This window comes from Trachurus trachurus (genome assembly GCF_905171665.1).
Source record: "Trachurus trachurus genome assembly, chromosome: 6".
Classification (NCBI taxonomy): Eukaryota; Metazoa; Chordata; class Actinopteri; order Carangiformes; family Carangidae; genus Trachurus; species Trachurus trachurus.
The window spans coordinates 9,756,094-9,770,426 of record NC_139897.1 but is presented as its reverse complement, the minus strand read 5'-3'; the positions used below and the strand labels follow the sequence as shown (position 1 = coordinate 9,770,426).

At 42.9% G+C, this 14,333-nt stretch overlaps 1 protein-coding gene across 1 annotated transcript in view; it reads right to left on the bottom strand.

Annotated features, from left to right (window-relative positions):
• The window catches only part of mon2 (MON2 homolog, regulator of endosome-to-Golgi trafficking), a 40,210-nt gene that overhangs the window by 5,004 nt on the left and 20,873 nt on the right, over positions 1-14,333 (bottom strand). The window contains exons 15-28 of the mRNA XM_083972941.1: positions 12,878-12,990; positions 11,354-11,458; positions 10,977-11,057; positions 10,779-10,852; positions 10,352-10,442; positions 10,024-10,125; positions 7,924-8,034; positions 6,848-7,023; positions 6,235-6,397; positions 5,343-5,636; positions 4,518-4,716; positions 3,400-4,034; positions 2,086-2,229; positions 391-519 (exon numbers count right to left, since the gene is read on the bottom strand). Coding sequence (XP_083829067.1) covers positions 391-519; positions 2,086-2,229; positions 3,400-4,034; positions 4,518-4,716; positions 5,343-5,636; positions 6,235-6,397; positions 6,848-7,023; positions 7,924-8,034; positions 10,024-10,125; positions 10,352-10,442; positions 10,779-10,852; positions 10,977-11,057; positions 11,354-11,458; positions 12,878-12,990 — 2,417 coding nt within the window. The remainder of the gene's footprint in view (positions 1-390; positions 520-2,085; positions 2,230-3,399; positions 4,035-4,517; positions 4,717-5,342; positions 5,637-6,234; positions 6,398-6,847; positions 7,024-7,923; positions 8,035-10,023; positions 10,126-10,351; positions 10,443-10,778; positions 10,853-10,976; positions 11,058-11,353; positions 11,459-12,877; positions 12,991-14,333) is intronic.

The window sequence follows — 14,333 nt, the reverse complement described above, 5'->3', positions numbered from 1 at the left end:
AGGAAAGAAATAAGCGAAAGTGTATCTTAACAAAAGTTTAATAATAACAATGAGTTGAAAAGGTTTGGAGGAGCTGAGGATTGATGCAGAGCTGGGTGATAATTCTGTGTGCAACTCCTTTCAGATACATGTAGTCATCTGATCCATTGTTAATTACAAAATATTGATTATTCTATTGATTAATGGCGTACTCTACAACAGAAGCCCGACTTGCCTTCACACATTAGCAGTTCTTTTAATCTCCTCTTACCATCACAGAATGTTTTTATCTCAGATTTTTATCACTGCACAGGATTCAGCAATCTTCTTTTAACAAGTCTATCAATTCCAAGACTGAACTAGGAGTTACGTAACCATGGAAACTGAACACCCCTTCCCGGTGGAAAATACCTTGATGATGTTCTGCAGGACCTTCTCGTTGATGACAGCTTTGTGGCACGCAGTCTTGTGGTACAGGTCCACCACCACCTCCAGAGAGCGCTCAGCAAAGGGCACATAGTTTAAGGCAACCCATTCGGCCTGCGGGGCGACAAGGTTGCACAAGGAGAGAGACACTTTAGTCAAACAAACCTGAACACCATTCTCTCCACACTTATTGGCAGAGCCACACTGAAAGCAGTTTTTAAAGAGACACTTTGTATAAGTGACACACACTTATTTTGAAGCCATAGTGACTATTAGTGTGTTTACACTTTTGGTATGCTCATATGACACATAACAGCTGACATGTTATAGCCAAAAAAGAAAAGAAAAGACATGATGCCACAAAGTGTGTCTTTAAGAAATAGAATAAAAAAAGAACCACACACGTATATGAACATCACCGAAAACACAAAGTCAACTGAAAATGGAACTGCACAGGGAACTGTGCACACAGAGGCAACAACCACCAGTTAGTGGCAGGCAGAGAGGGGGAGCATGGAGTGAGTGAGAGATGCAGATGAGACGTGAGAGCCTACCATGCGGCGTGATCTCTCACCTACCGCAGAGGGTAGGTCATCACCATTCAGCACAGCTTAGTACAACTATTACAGGGGGGGGGGGGGGGAAGGAGATGATGGAACTCACCGGTGCAAACAGCTGGATCTAAAATGGTGATCCAGTGAATAGTCCCAAGAAACAGAACGAGAGAAGATTGCGATTAAACTGGTGATTTCAAATTTGCAGTGGCATGTTGGCTAAAGTAGATTCAATAATCAAGGACAAATTTAGGGCAACGACACTCACTCCTAGCACCAAGGATATCTGACAGCAAGGCAGTCGAGACCACCCATAACGTCTGTTTGGCTGATTGGGAAATTTGTTTGACCCTGTCTCTTAAACAGTTTAGGCAGATTCAGATCAACAAAAGTGTCCGATACAAGGTCTGAGTCTGGGCCCCACATGCAGGACTAACAGGCTGGCCCTCCGGATTTCAGGCGTGTCATGTGCAGAGCTAACATTTCTCAGCCTGCCAGTCGCATGGAGACAACCCGCAGCATTTCCCTGAAGGCGCAGCACCTGCTGGATTGTATTAGTTTTCCAGAACAAGGAGTGAGCGAGAGACTGACATCGGAACAATGTTTTGAAAAGACTCCTCGGTACTCGAGAAGAAACGAGTGGGTGGTTTTTATAAATGAAGCAATTTTGCTCAAGATCACTGGGTTCCTTGAAGGTAACCTCTTCGTTAAATGAATTTAAACTGTGTTTGAACTGAAAAGTGGTGAAACATTTCGCTGGCGTGTTGCCAGCACCATGAAGCACGACAGAGCAAATATGAGGACGATTTGGCTTGGGGGTGCTAATAGGAATCCAGAATAACCTGTCAGTCTCATGAAGGGCCACGAAAGGGGTTTCATAAGGATGAGACCGTCTGGGGAGGGAGGGAGGGAGGGTGTGTGTGTGTGTGTGTGTGTGTGTGTGTGTGTGTGTGTGTGTGTTTCATGAACATCAAAGAAGGCGGATGATCTTGTTGAGGATGGCTGAAGAGAGAGGAGCGATGAATAACAGTGTACACGCTCCGACATTTCAAATGAAAGAAACTGTGAAAAAGAACTCGGCAAATGAAAACCAAGCGGTCAAACAGCCAAGTCCATGTCCCCCTACCTGGTTGTATTTGGCATTGGCCACGTGTTTGGTTTCCATCCTGCCGTACTGAGGAGGCTTGCAGGAGAACTCCACGAAGAGTAGCAGCTGTTCAAAGATGGCCGGGTACATGACCTGCAGGTTCTCCGGGCCCACACAGATGGCCTGCAGCAGGGGGGAAAGGGAGGAACAAACACTGCTGACATCCACTGCGGGACTGCACATTGCATAATTTAACAGACTAACACACTGTTTCCTGGGCTGAGCTGACACAAAATGGGAAGAAATAAGTTTTGGAGGACAGGTATTGTAAAAGGCTGTATTCTCTTAAAGACACTGTATAAATGACAGAGAAGACTAGTGTCATTGTATCACTTCTAGGTGCCAATTAAAGCTGCAATGACACGTTTTGTCCTTTGTTCTGATAAGTGATTATTTTTTACAAAGAACTAGAATTCACATCTTGTGTTGTGTATCTCCACCAACCACTCAGTGAGGTATCTAGAATCTTATAATATACAGTATGTCAAAGATGTTGAAGAAGGGGGGGGTGGGGGGGGGGTCATATAGCTCACTGGGATGAGCAGGCACCCCATATACAGAGCCTATAGTCTTCACTGCCCTGGTTAGAATCCCCTGGTGGCCCTTTGCTGCATGTCATTCCCCCTCTCTGTCTCTCTTTGACTATCCGATCAATTAAAGGCAGAAAAGCCCCCTAAAAAATACTACATACAAAGAAAAAGATGCTAAAGGAAGTTTATGTGTTTAGTGTATTTTAGGGCTGAACAATATGTAGAAAAACAGTTGGAAGGAGCATTTTTGCGTGTGATTTTCACTGAAGAAATATAAAAATGATGACAGTGTGATTTTTGTTGGGGCTTGTCCCAAACAAACTTGTTTTCTTACATCTGCAGAATATAGGTTACAGGCTGTGACAATGCTCTGTTTATGGTAATTAGAAACTAATTTGTAGTTGTTGTTTTTTTTACATTTACTAAAACAACTCCGCTTCTGTCTGGAGCTCTAATAACTACAGGCCTGTATTATAAGTGATCTAATAAAATATAGCTGGTGGTGGGTCCAGTGGGGAGGGGCTGGGAGCAGTGATTGTTTTGTTGTGACATCACAAAGTTATAGAGGTCCTGCCAGCTCGTTTTAGGCTTCTGAATAAAGGCTGTGTGTAGCTTTCTGTGGACTGAGGCTTTTACACTTCCACAGTATTAAAGTAGAAGCTATAGCTCCTTTATTATTAAAAGAGGACATTAAAACAATACTTTATACAATGCAGGACCTTTAAAAGTATTTTTGGTACCGGTTGTTTTGATGACAAATTACCTTCTGCAGAACATCCAGAGCGGTGAGCACAGCTTCCTGCAAGCTGGTGAGCACTGCCTCGGTGTAGGAGGGGAGAATGAAAGGTGAGGCATCACTGCTGATAGGCACAGACACAGCCCCATGGAGGATGACCCCTAGCTTCTTCAGGTCCTCCATACTAAAATTGGCTTTGATGTGCTGGTAGAGTGCTGGGAAAATCTGTACCAACGCTGTGAGGAAGGGCTGGCTGGGGATAAAGGAGAGCTTCTCTGTCGGGCCGCTGGGCGGCCTCGTGCTGTCCGTTCCTGTTCGATACCACGTGTTCCATGCCGACCACCACAACGCAGAGTCCTCTAAGGCTGACTCCTCCCCAGGGGGAGGGGCCTGCAGCTCGGCACCGTTATAACGCGTCAGCCGTTCAACTAGCGAATCTGAACGTACCAGGGGTCTGCCGGGACCAGACGCAGATAGAGGGTCGATGAGCACGGGGGGGACGCCCATAGCGGCGAGCGCGTCGCCTGAGTCTTTCACAGGTGTGACGATCTGTAGGATCTCTTGAAAGCTCTTGAGCGCAGCTAGGGAGACTTCGTTGTTTTTGCTCAGAGCAGCTGACTGAATGTGGTTGAGCAGCACCTCCCAGGCCTCGAAGAAATCACCTGCACGTAAAAAAGCAAAAATGATGGAAGAGAATTAGCACCTCCACAGGTGTGTCTGGTTTCCTGTTATCACATTTTATTAATAGGAGTATGAGCCTAACACACGGATATTAGACTGCCAGCTATTTGATTATTCTACGTAGGACAGATTTCCTCTATTCCTCCGGCTGGTTTTCTGTGTAGTAGGCTGAAGTGTGTTAGAAATGAGTCAACTGTTGGAACTTGGCACTGGGTAAAATATCATTCAGGGGAATTAGAGTAATAAATAAGGAGCTCACGTTATTAATATATATACATATTTGCTATCCACATGGGGATTAATATGACTTAATAGGCGGTAATATACCTGCACAAACAGACAGGCACGCATTTTTGAATCCATTTAATATGTTATGTTTACTACTATGACGTAAACTGTAGCAATGTGTCATAGTCTATCTCACAGTATGTAAACCAGCATCAGAGACTGTGGCTAAGGCTCACCTAGCTGCTGGAGGAGATACCGCCTGGTGTTGAATATGCGTGCCACCCCGGCTAGAGTCAGCACCCACGTCTCTGCCCACTGTTTTTCCGCCGTGTCACGTGAGTGGTGGATGAGGATGTTGCCGCCGCCGGACTCGATCTTCTCCTTGTCGGCCGTGGTTGACGACGTCCTCACGCAGTCCAGCAGGTGGAACAGCACCTAGGGGTGTTCACAGAAAGAGTTTAAGCCAGCAAAATTTCAAAGAGGCAGATGATCTAGAGCTATTTTTAGAATCACTTCAAATATGATATCAATGACAAAGTAAAGATCTTATGTCGCCATATAGTAAAAGAATGTGTTTAATCTTGTCATGCATTACAGAAAACTTAACCTTCTACCTGAATAAATGTCTGATTTGCAGTTTTTGTACAAACAACAGAAATGACGGCCTCCTTGAGCAAAGTTACATCAAATCAGGGTTCCTACACATTTAAAATTTCAAAATTCCATACTTTTTCCAGACCCTAATTTCCAGACTTTTCGGTAAAAATAAATGGAGTAAATAAATGTGTATCATGTAAATAAATTATGCAATGAATCGTTTGTTTTCATTATTCTGAATTCATATGCCATTATGTCACCAATTAATTTCCAGGAAATTATAATTAACCAAAATAATTTCAGATCAGACCAAACCCAGATAAGTATTAAGAAAAATATATTTCCATACAATGGTTTCCATTTTCCATACTTTCCAGACCTGAAAATGTATAAAATCGAATTCCACTTTTCCATACTTGCGTAGGAACCCTGTCAAATGAGAATGACACGTTCTTGTGTGTTACCTTCCAGACCACAATATGCCATGTTGGCTGCTGCAGCAAGGTCCCATGGGCAGCGATGGTGGAGAACAATGTCTGCCCAGCACTTTTGCGCACAGCGGGCCGTGGGTCAACACACAGCTCGCCCAGCTTGGCGTACAGGCACAGCCACAGGCAGTCGAAGGGAGGGGCCGGGTGGAATGGCCTGTTCAGGGTCTCTCCTCTCTCCTGGGCCTGCTTCTGCAGAGCCTCCTCCTCCCGCTCCAGCTCCTGTGTGATGGCTTCGCCCCGTTGGAAGAAGTAGTCTGAAATATTCCACTGTGGGTGAAAAAAGGGAAGTGGAGGGGGAAAGTGGAAGGCATAAATTGGAGAGGATGGTTGGTGAAATGCTTCTGGTGGTTTAGCTATCATATTACCATAAAGTAATCTCACAGGAGCTGCCACACTCCAGGAGAAATAATCCTGCAAACCACAGATCAATACCAGGTTTTGCGTGTCCTGAATACTGTACAGCGTATCTAGAAAACGTCAGAGCAGCGGTTGAGTGCTGTTAAGTTAGATACAATAATGCAAAACAAAGAATCATGTGATATTGTAATTGTTTCATTATATTAAACAAAACATATTTCATCTTTACATCTCTCTGAAAAGAAAACTGTCTGAACTTTAAAGTCCCATATAAATAAATCCCTTTTCAATTGTGTTACCTGAGGCATAAATAACAACATCTCTGTCAGCATAAACAGGCTTCACCTTCATAGTTAAAGACATTCACACATGTTCAACTAATGGCTACTGACAGGTCCAGTAAGCTTGCAGCGTGTTCTGTGACTAGAAAATTAACTGTCAAGTCACCTGCCTGTGTGTGTGTGTGTGAGCATAAGGCTTCAAAATATGAAGATGTCTGTTATCTCACCAACAGGCCGATGGAGGTGAGGCTGATGTTGAGCTCCTGGTTCTGCAGGCCGAAGCTGCCCGCTACATCCACTACGATCTGGAGGCACGTGCAAGGCATGGTGGGAAGGAAGTCTGTCACCACCAACTGCAGGCACTGGAAGGCTGTTCGGATCAGTGACTCGCTGATGGAAAATCACACACAGGCGCATCTCAATAAGTTAGAATATCATGGAAAAGTTCATTTATATAGTGAAACATATATTATATAAGTTCATTACACACAGACTGAAATATTCCATGTCTTCATTTCTTTTAATTGGAATGATTATGGCTTATATTTAATGAAACCCCAATTCAGTAAATCAAACAATTAGAAAATTGTGTGAAGTTCACTATTGTAACATAATGGTGTCACACTTTAATCAGCTCATTAACTCAAAACTCCTGCAAAGGTTTCCTGAGCCTTTATGCTCTCGTAGTCTGGTTCAGTAGCTACACTATCATGGGGAATGCCTGTATTGGCACGCCTTGAGATGAGTTAAGTTTCTTGATTTACACTCAGTGTAATTAAGCATAGAGCAACAACAAGGCATTGTCTAATTTGTCTTTTTCTCCTGCCTGTGTGCTCTTACCCCTGATCATTGCGGATGGCTCCTATGACACCCAAGACGAGGGGCCAGCCGGGACCCAGGCTGTCACCCTGGCTCTGCAGGATCTGCAGGACACTCTCCAACTGTTTCTGGCGGATGTCTGCGTGTAGCACATTGGACAGCTCCTTCAGGGGGTTCAGCAACAGAAGCTGCAGCCGCTTGGGGATGAAAAGAAAGAGAATGATCTGTTAACTGAGAGTCAATTATCTGTAAAAAATTTCAACCTTCCTTCCTTTGTTATCATACGATCACAACACTGCGGAGGACCGATTTAGAACAAAATAGAATAGTGCAGGGTGGTGAAAGCACCTAAAAGTCATCTTTATTAAGCTCGTGTATTACATCAGGTTTGGGGGAGATATACAGTGTCTTGTGTGGGCAGGTGTAAAATCTGTTATAGTTGTTGCAAATAAATCTTCATAATATTTCTCAGCTTGTTGTTGAGACAAAGGAAGGTTACTTGCACAACTCCACAGTTCTCTGTAGAGCATGTTTGAGATGGAGACATTTATAGATTTAAGAGAAAATGTACAAAACATGAGAAACACAGATGCTTAAGAGGATCACTGTTTAAAAAAATAGTAAGTATGCATGAATTAATGTATCTAAGGACTGAGAGTTGCAAAATTAATCTGAATGAACTGGGTAGGATAACTGTCATTTCTTTATTTCCACTGCTGTTTTCTAACGCTTTCTGTATTTTCTACAGGACACTCATCCTTTTTATGGCTCTGTGCTGTTCTATTAGTCTCCACACAGTTGCTCTGTCCTCCTTTAGATAAGCTCTGCACCAGTCCCTTTATCTGTCTCACCGAGGTGAAGGTCACATACTCTGTGTTTGTGAGCGACAAGAGAAAGTGACTGTGCCATCTCTGTTTTTTCATGTTTAAAGAAATTTGGCTTTTCTTATCTGTCATGACTCACGCAGCGATTTCTCAAATGTCAGCATTTCACATGAGCAATATTAAGGGGTGAAACCCAGAGGATACAACCCCCTTAAGCAGATTTTTTTATTTTTGTTTCGAATGTCAATCACACACGACTGTTGCGTTGCCTACCTGATTCTGGGCCAGCGGAGGGTCGTGTTTGTAAGCCAGGCCGGCTTTGATGAGTGCCGTCAATGCCTCCGCCCCCCACTCTCTCATCCTGGAGTTTGGGTGCTGGCAGACCTGCAGGACATATCACATATACACACAAATGCATACACAAGCCAGGAACAACAGATCTGATGCAGAGGCTGTTTGGAACAGTGTTTCCCCGCAGTGGCCACAGTGGGTGGGTGTGAAACAAGTGGTTGAAATAAACCACAGACTGAGTGGTAAAGACTGGGATCCCCCTGTGATAACAGGATACGGAGACAGACAGTGTAATCATGAGAGCTAGTATAGATACACATGGAGCGGCCTGGCTCAGCAGACGTACAAAACCTTCCTCACTCTTCTCCTTGAAAAATCGCAGGGAAAATAAAATGGTACAACTCATCTGCAGTCATAATTAATCATTTATGGTCTATAGGGATGTTTGTCAAACTCAGTCAGACTTTCTATGGAAAATAGGCAGAAAGAGACTGTAATGAAAGCGTACATTCTGCAGCTATGCTCCTTCAGAACCAAAATGACCCATGTGTATCTATTGAGTTACTTGTCATCGATTGCCCTGCATTGTGATTAATGTCTTGTGTTGTAGGGTAATTCTTTGTCATTATCTAGATCTGTAAATGAAAACAAAATAAAAGGGGATGCCATCGTCACTTTGCCTTTAAAATATATATATATATATATTTTTTTTAAATCACAGAATTTGAATTTGAACAAGCCTGCAATGAAAAATAAGCAGCGCAACATAAAACACAGATGCAGATTTAGATTCGGACTCTGCGACAAATCGGAGCTTCACATTGCAAACTGCGCAAAAGAGGAACACAAAATCAAAGATTGGTAGCGGAGCAAACGCAGTGGGGACAAATTCTGACACAGCGACCTCTCGACTCCCAACATGTCGTTGCCAGACTGAGAGAACAGATTGGAGTAAAGAAGGAGACGAGAAAGCCAGTGATTTTGGAGGAGGGAATCTGAACTTACCTTCTGCAAAACAGACAGGATTGCACAAAGAAGGAGAAAGAGAGAGAGGGAGAGAGAGAGAGAGAGAGAGAGAGAGAGAGGGGAGACAAAGAAAATGTGAAGACAACCTCCAAACACTCACTTTTACACACACACATAAAAAGGAGAATCCTCTTACATGAGAAGGACGTGATTTCCAGCAAATACAAAGTAATAAACCCCATAAATGCTTACGTGCCAGGGCTCTGTACATACTAACTAGCTACTAGCTCTAAATACACAACTAAATCTTTTATCCAGTGAAACCAAGGAGAAGTTGTTATATTCATCACCCTGATTTTAATCAAAAACAGGGAGACTAATTAAAAACTTTCAGTTTTTCTATAGTTCGTTTAACTGTTCGTTTCCTGCATGACTGAACTGCTAGACTCCAGCCTGAGTCCCTGCGATGCTGCTCGCAGCCATAATTTCAAATTTTTACTTTAGGGGCTCATCTGCTCCAGATTCCTTGGAAAAAGTGTCATTATTATTATTAGAGCTGTGATGTTGAGTAAAGTAACCAAAAGGCTCTAGCAGAGGAGAAAGAACAATGTTTTGGGTATTATTTGAACTTCTTTCATTCATTATTATTTACAGAGATTGGTTTCAAATTTTCTAATGAAAGTCTCAGTGCGATTATTGGAGATTTTAAACCAAACCAACTGGCGTTAAAAAAAGGTGACAGTTACTGTACTATTGCAGCAGACAGGATTCTATTCAAATAAATGTATATCTTGTGTCTATTCAAGGTAAAAATGTCTTGTGCTTCCACTGTATGAGGTTATATTAAGTTATTTTCTATTTTACCTCGTACTTTAGTCGGAATGAGAGTAACCAGAAAAATAAATTGCTCTTATCAAGTGTTACTATAGATCTGTAGTATTGTTTGACCTTGTATGACATTTATGACCTGTCAGTTTGAATAAAGTGAAGTGTTAGTGAAAGGTGAGTGTTTTGTAACAGAGCTTTTTCATGGGCTACAGTTCTGAGGAGATACTGTCAAACATTTGAAAAGTCACTTGGGTCATATATAAAAGAGAACTTGATCTGACATTTTACCTCAAGTAAGTGGCCTGTCAGAGGCCTCCACAGAATCTCTATACGATCCATGTTGACTAAGCCAGTCTCCAACAGCTTGGCCACGGCAAACAAAGATGGCTCCTGAAGCGAAGACAAGAAAATGCAAACTGTAGGTTAACACTGCTGGATACATTTCATTATAACTTTCTGACTGAAGTAGGAGATCTGTATGTGTGCAAACATACTGATACATTACCAATGCTAATTTATGAATGCTATTTAACTACTAAATAAATACAGTTACTGTTTAAGTTTGTCAAGAGTAAAGTATAAAGTCAAGTTAACCTGAATTACAGAAAGTATTTACCTTATTGTTTCCATAAGCCATTTCCATGGCTTCCAGGGAGAGGGAGCAGAGAGCGTTGATCAGGTGATGGAGGGAGACATCATCCAGGTACCTACATCACACAGCATACTCTGAATATTGAATAATTCAGATTGTGTACAAGAGCCACTATTCTCTCTAAGAGTGCAGCAGCTCTTCTTCAGGTCAGTGCCATGATTATTTATGAGGATGAAAAATTATTTTCCAAACTGGTGTACAAAGTTTCAAGGTGAGATTTTATCTTTCTTTTTCTTTTTTTATGAACTCCTACACAAACAACAAGGTTTACTGAGAACGCTCGTGCTTTTTGTCCAGATGTGAGCTTTACCAGCTGGTATACAGTATTCAAAATGAATACCCTAATAATATTCTAAATCTTAGTTTTCACTGATACAACACTGGTGCTTACTGGGAGCTCTCAAACAGTCTGGACAGGATGTTGGAGATGACGGGCAGGTCAGTCATCACTGCTGTGGTCAGCACCTGTTCAGGTTCAAGACACATATACAGTCAGTTAGCTCAGCGCCAACAGTGAGATGAACAATTCAGCAATGCATTCTCAGTACACATTTTCTAAGAAGAAAAAACGAATAATGATGGTACTCACTGTACTGGGCCCCTCCACAGCTCGGCCTGGCTTCAGAGCACCACCCACCCCTGGTTTCAGTCCCAGGATCCAGACTAAATGCTGGGAGACCATAGTGAGAAGAAGAAGTTGCAAAGTGGAGAAACTACATCTACTATATCAACTGACAAGACCATGAAAAGACAATGCAAATCATCCTAAATGAGAAGATAATCTAGATCTGCTAAAGGTCATTTCATTCCTGACAGACAACTCAAAAAGAAATGTCACTTTGCCTTATGAGAGGAGGATGTGTACGTGTGTGTGTGTGGGTGTGGGTGTGGGGTGCAGGGAGTATGGGGTGTCTATGTGGAAGCAGATAGAGATGTGTGCATTCATGTGTGTGGTGATAGTAGTACCTGCAGGGTTGCCAGCACCAGCTGCCAGGAGGTGCCCAGCACGGCCCCGTGGCAGTGGGCCAGGTTCAACAGGGTTCGCATACACTGGATGTTCTTTGCCGTGAGCTGACAGAGGGACACACAGTTATACTACATTTTAACACACACACGTCATCAGGGACTTAGCCGAGACCGAAAACTGCAGTGAGTGAAATAAGCAGAAACGTTCTCTTTTAGAAAAACTATAAGAAGAAGTTCAGCATCCGTCGAGGCATGTGACCACATAATGGCAAAAAGGGGCAGGGTACAGACATGCATATAGTATTAGAGCTAAATTACCATGATAGTGAAGGAACTGTAATTACAGCATAGCAATATATTTCAGGTCAGGAGCACGGTCACCTCCTAAATATCTTGAAACATTTTTGCTCTCAAGGGAAATTTATATGCCTAGTATGTTCATAACAGTTGTTCCTTACACAAGTGGTGACTTGAGTGTACCCGTTTTAATGTGGGCGTATTATAAAGGAGGTGTTTTGCATACTATGCATATTAGTGTTACAAACAAACTGGTAAATACAGTTTCGGTTTGCCTTTTATTCTGTCTAAGAATATTTATGGGTGTTTTTTGCACGACAGAGGGATTTCTCAGTTTTTATCATAGACACACTTTATCCTGGTGGAAGTGCGATGGGCTGCACAAAGCCTGAACTATCATGGAAGTTGCAACCACAAAAACTTAGGTGGATAGTGTAATGATAAAAGATTAGATATAAATAAAGTAAAGCACATAAATGATTGGTGTGGATTTAAAAACTATTAAGAAAACAAAGTAATAGACCAACCAGACAATAATTTGAAGGTATCTAAATTAAATATATTAAAAATTAGGAATGTAATATGATATGAACATTCAGACCAATAAAATGATAAGACATGAAACAAATACGGCTCTGCCTGCCAGCTTGCTTTGTTGTGCTACTTTTACATACAGTATACTTGGTTAAATGATAGAAGGGGCTGGGAGGGGCTTTTCCTCTACCGGTCTATTTGGGTGGGGCTTCTCTCTCTCAGCCTCCTTTCTTAGTTTGGTTTCCTGCCCCATCCAACATGCATCGCACCCCACCCTGACTCATCCACACACATCCGATGTGACCGATACCTCCTTTACTTTCAAACTATTTAGTGAATGTTTTGGTAAACGTGAGTTAAATAGCTTCATGCGGCCTCCCCCGTATGGGTGGCAGCTCTGAGCCACTTCAGAACACCAGGCAGCCTGTCCCAGCCGACCTGAGGGGTCACGCTGGTTCATAGCTCACGAGCAGGTTGGAGAGATAACATACCGAGGTACAACCATGTATGGTCTCAAAAACCAGTTGTTGTTTCTGTTTCTTTTGCAGCTGCTGCCTTTTTCCTCAAAAAATGATTTCATGTGTAATTTGTCTTGATTATAAGACGTCTGCTTTGTTTTCTGGAGAACTGCCACAAATGAAATTATTAAATGTCAAGTGTAACTGCTGCCTCTTCGTAATTGTGTGTCCTTACCACCACAGTGCCCTGGGGCTGGGCGGTGAGCGGCTGCCCGACAGCCACCACCTGCTGATGAGATTCACTGGAGGGGCTGATAATCTGCACACTCTGGCCCTGGATGGAGTAGGCTGCAGAGAACACACATTCAAACATAGACACATGTGCAAACACACACACATACACGCACTCGAGTCAAGTCTTTGGATGGGAGTCGGTAACACACACAGACGGGTTTTGTAACAAGCTTACGACATGCAAGAAAAGCTTTGTTAATTAACTCCAAGGCAAACATCCATCGCGAGTTGAGACCCAATTTGCCGGCTTTATCTCTACAAGCTAATATGCAAATGGTGAACGTCTAAGTGGTTGGTTTGGAGAGCAGTTGTGTGTGTGTGTGTGTGTGTGTGTGTGTGTGTGTGTGTGTGTGTGTGTGTGTGTGTGTGTGTGTGTGTGTGTGTGTGTTCCCCCGACACCTTCTCCTTGGTGTTCCTAATTAGAGGCCACAGTGAAAAGTTATGGATTAACACAATAAGAGCAGGGCAGTAGGGACGGGCAGAACGCCAGCAGTTTACATGTTAAGCTCAGTTTAACAGAATGCACTTGGAATCAAATGGGAGATGAGAAGTGCTCATTAATTTAACATAAACACACATGACCAGAGGGCACCCTCTGGGTTGGAAAGGAGGACTTGAAAATGGGTGTGTTATGGTCTGTGTTTGGGATTACATTATGCAAACATTAAAGCAGGAGTACAGACATGCATACCAAACTCAGCCCCAAATGGCTCATAGTAAAAGCTAGAAAAGCCCTGAAAAGGTGTTTCAGGGCTTTCTGTGTGTGTAAACAGCACTGCATGTGGTACATTTTCTAGGAGGTTTAGGGATAGTTCAACATTTTGGCAAATTAACCCATTGCCATAATCCCTATAGTCATAGCAGTAGGTTCATTGCCTTTAGTTGTCGGTGCAAGCTATTTTTAGACCAGCGGAGCAGAGCCGCAAGCTGCTCAGAGCTACGCTACGGAGGCTAATGGAATTTCTTGGTTTCCCTCATCAAACTCATCAAATACACAATCCAACAACTCCAAAACGCTCTGGTGGACAAGTTGTGACCTGCACATTCACCACGCTATGAGATAATAACAGAATGTTACGAGACAGAGTTGTTTTCGATGCAAATACAGAGACTGCTTGCCGAAAAACTGCCCGGACAGAAACGCGCATCAGCGGGTTTGCATGAATTAACCTCTAAAACAACTCTGTGTGGTAACGTTCTGTTATTATCTCATAGCATGGTGAATGTGCAGGTCACAACTTGTCTACCAGAGCGTTGTGGAGTTGTTGGATTGTGTATTTGATGAGTTTGATGAGGGAAACCAGGAAATTCCATTAGCCTCCGTAGCGTAGCTCTGAGCAGCTCGCGGCTCTGCCGTTCTAAAAATAGCTTGCACCGACAATGAAAGGTAACGAACC